The sequence below is a fragment of the Fukomys damarensis genome, unplaced genomic scaffold (genome assembly GCF_012274545.1).
Source record: "Fukomys damarensis isolate Sample0158 unplaced genomic scaffold, DMR_v1.0_HiC HiC_scaffold_14, whole genome shotgun sequence".
Lineage (NCBI taxonomy): Eukaryota > Metazoa > Chordata > Mammalia > Rodentia > Bathyergidae > Fukomys > Fukomys damarensis.
This window is the reverse complement of record NW_022900926.1, coordinates 43820623-43823594: the sequence shown is the minus strand read 5'-3', so window position 1 is coordinate 43823594 and position 2972 is coordinate 43820623. Positions and strand designations below refer to the sequence as shown.

The 2972-nt window shown below is 37.7% G+C and overlaps 1 protein-coding gene across 6 annotated transcripts in view; it reads right to left on the bottom strand.

Moving 5' to 3' along the window:
- Positions 1–2972, bottom strand: part of Pkhd1 (PKHD1 ciliary IPT domain containing fibrocystin/polyductin) — a 458548-nt gene that overhangs the window by 451021 nt on the left and 4555 nt on the right. For all 6 annotated transcript variants that reach the window (XM_019208499.1, XM_010631095.1, XM_019208501.1 and 3 more), the window contains 2 exons: positions 2436–2580; positions 658–766 (listed from right to left, as the gene is read on the bottom strand). In XM_019208499.1, the coding sequence (XP_019064044.1) occupies positions 658–766; positions 2436–2580 (254 nt within the window). The remainder of the gene's footprint in view (positions 1–657; positions 767–2435; positions 2581–2972) is intronic.

The window sequence follows — 2972 nt, the reverse complement described above, 5'->3', positions numbered from 1 at the left end:
TTTTTTTTTCTCTCTCTCTCTCTCTCTCTCTCTCTCTCTCTCTCTCTCTCTCCACACCCTGCCATAAAAGAGAATTTCACCAGGAAATGCCCATTTTGGTCTAGCCTTGGAAAGAATAGTAAAATCTACCATGAAGCAAAGGGGCAAGAAGAACATGGGTCTCTTCACCAGGAAATTTGGGTCCTTGAGTTCCTTCACTGAGCTCAGCTTTAAATGAAACACTGACCCACAAAGGTAACCTTTGTGATTCCTCTGTGAACTTCAGGTTAAGTGTGGATTTAAAGTCAGAAGCAAAAACATAAATAAATTTAAAAAAATAAAGTCAGAAGCAGGTTCACATCCTGATTTAGCCATTTACTGCCTGGCTGACATGGGCAAATTATTTAAGCCTCAATTGACCACCTGCAAACACAGGATAATAAGCTGATACCTGATAAAATTGGTGTATTACACATTACACAACGTACATAAAGCAATTATCTACAGCCTGACACAAAATGTATAATATTTGTCTTTTATTAGAAACTCTATTAATGTCATCCAACTTTCTTCTTATGCTGTAAAAGTAGACTATCTGGCTGACTTAGAATTTGCTTGTTCACAACACAAGCACATTCAGACTAGGCAGACACACATTTCTGTATCCTTTGAGCTCACCTTAAAAGTACAGCTGTCCTGTGGTCCTAGACCTGGGCTACCAACCACCCGTCCACCAGAGCGCACTTCCAGGGAGTACAGACCCTCATGGGCTTCATTTAGCACAGATCTGAGGACAGAAAGTAGAAACCCTTAGGAATCAGAAACCTTGAACTCCCAAGGTCCAGCTCACTTGACCACTACAGTTTGCTCCCTGCATTTGTGAAACAGAGTTAATAAGACCTTATATTTCATCTTTCACCTCCTAGGTCCACTTATAATTACCACACTTTAAAAGCTAGAGCTTTGAACAGTGCTGATTTCAATGCTGCACTATTTCATAGATACCAGTTATACATTCTTATGATAATAAATATAACACTATTTCATTGATGATAAACTATACATTTTTACACTTGCATGTTAACTGAATTTCATATCCATCTTCCAGTTAATTAGTATAAGTAAGGGGATATATTTCTTTTTCTCTAAAAAGATGGCATAAAACCAGTGTTGCATCTTTTTTTTTTTTTTCATACTGGGGATCGAACTCAGATCCTTGCACTTGCAAGGCAAGTACCAGAACCACTGAGCTAAATTCCCAGGCAGTGTCGCATCTTAATGTCATTAGCATGTTGAAATTAAGGAGATAAATTTAGAAATCGTTAGAATTTGACTTATTTCATGGCAAGTTCTTGTAGGAAGTCTATTCCTACATATACCATGAAACCTAAGGAAAGAGTTTTAAAATGAGTAGTGCTATAAGATGCTCTTTGAGCAGATATATATTGAGGATTGTCTACTTATAAGGCATTGAGCAATGCCCGATAAGCACTAGAATGGTGGGAGTCAACACACCCTCTAGGTCTGAAGCCCTTAATTCTATGAGGATGAATCTAACAAATGGGCAGCTGGCCAAGTATCATGAAAAACACAGGACTGAAGAAACAACGTCACTTGTTTACCCTTGTGTAAATTACAAAAATATCTCCCCCTTTAGAATGAGAGCACAAGAAAGTACGTAGGCACACATCCATCCTGCTATTGAATAACTAAAAGGGTTCCTCCTCCCCCTTTTGATAAGGGGAAACATTACACTAAGTGGGATGTTTAGGGATGAGATGGCATTTGTAGTATGGTCAGTGGATTTCTATGAGCAAATATGGAGGAGGGAAATCTTCCTGAAAGAAGAAATAGAAGCCAAAAGGAAACAACAATGTCATTCCTTTCCCCAGCAACCCATTTTCGTATATCTCTAAGACATGCATAAGAACAAAGGAACTCATGCCAACTCCACAGGCAAACAAAAATTTGAGTAGAATAACAGATTATTTGTAGCCCTATACAAGTATTTCTCAAGTATTACTGTACAAAAAGTACAGTAATTTCAAACTGAGCAACAAACTGAGCCAAAGCAAATTTCTTCCCAAATTGGTTTTGGATTTATACACAATCATTATAATCATACCTATTCCAAATGATGAGTACTTTACATTGCAAACTGTCAGTATTCATTGAAATATTAATAGCTGTAAGGCTCATAGCAAAAATCAAATGCAAATACCATCTAGCTCCTCCTTGTAAAATATTTTTAAATTCTTCCCCATTCCCTCATCCTCCCTTAAGCCCTAGAGATCTCATGGGAACATTTCAAAAAGTATATTCATACGGAAAATTTCCAAAAACTACGATTGATAATTGTCATCACAGCAGGAATTGCTCTAATATGTCACTACAAGCTACTGAGTTGAGCAAAACCCCCTCATTCTGTCTAGTCTTTTTCTTCCAGATAGGTGTACCTGGTCTGGCACATCACCACAGGCAAGTCCAAGAAGAGAGGAGAGATGTCACAGGGGACACTTGGCAATGCAGACACTGCCACATTCACCAGGCTTATCTCCAGTTGAGAGCCATTGGTGGGGTAAAGGATACGTGAGTCCAAACCTGAACATAAAGGAAAGGAAAATCTCAATCTAAGCAGTTGTAATCCACATGGGTTAATGCAAAAACATGGCCACATGGGGGCAATATAAGACATTCAATTTGTCTAAGAATTAAATTAGTACTCATTTCCAAAGGGATTTATGGTTGCTATATAATGGAGCTATTTATGTATGAGCTTATAAAAGAGTAGAGTCTCTTTAGTTCTACGTAAAACCAGGAAAGAATTTTTCAATCCTCCAAGTAACTCTGTACCATGCTAGAAATTGATACAGTAAGCCATGGTTTATAAGATCTCAACTGCAGAACTATCTAAAAGAAATAAGCCAAACCCCATAATGTCATGCACCTTTGCTAAAACCCAGTTCTTTATGGTTGTGATTTTTTTTTTTTTT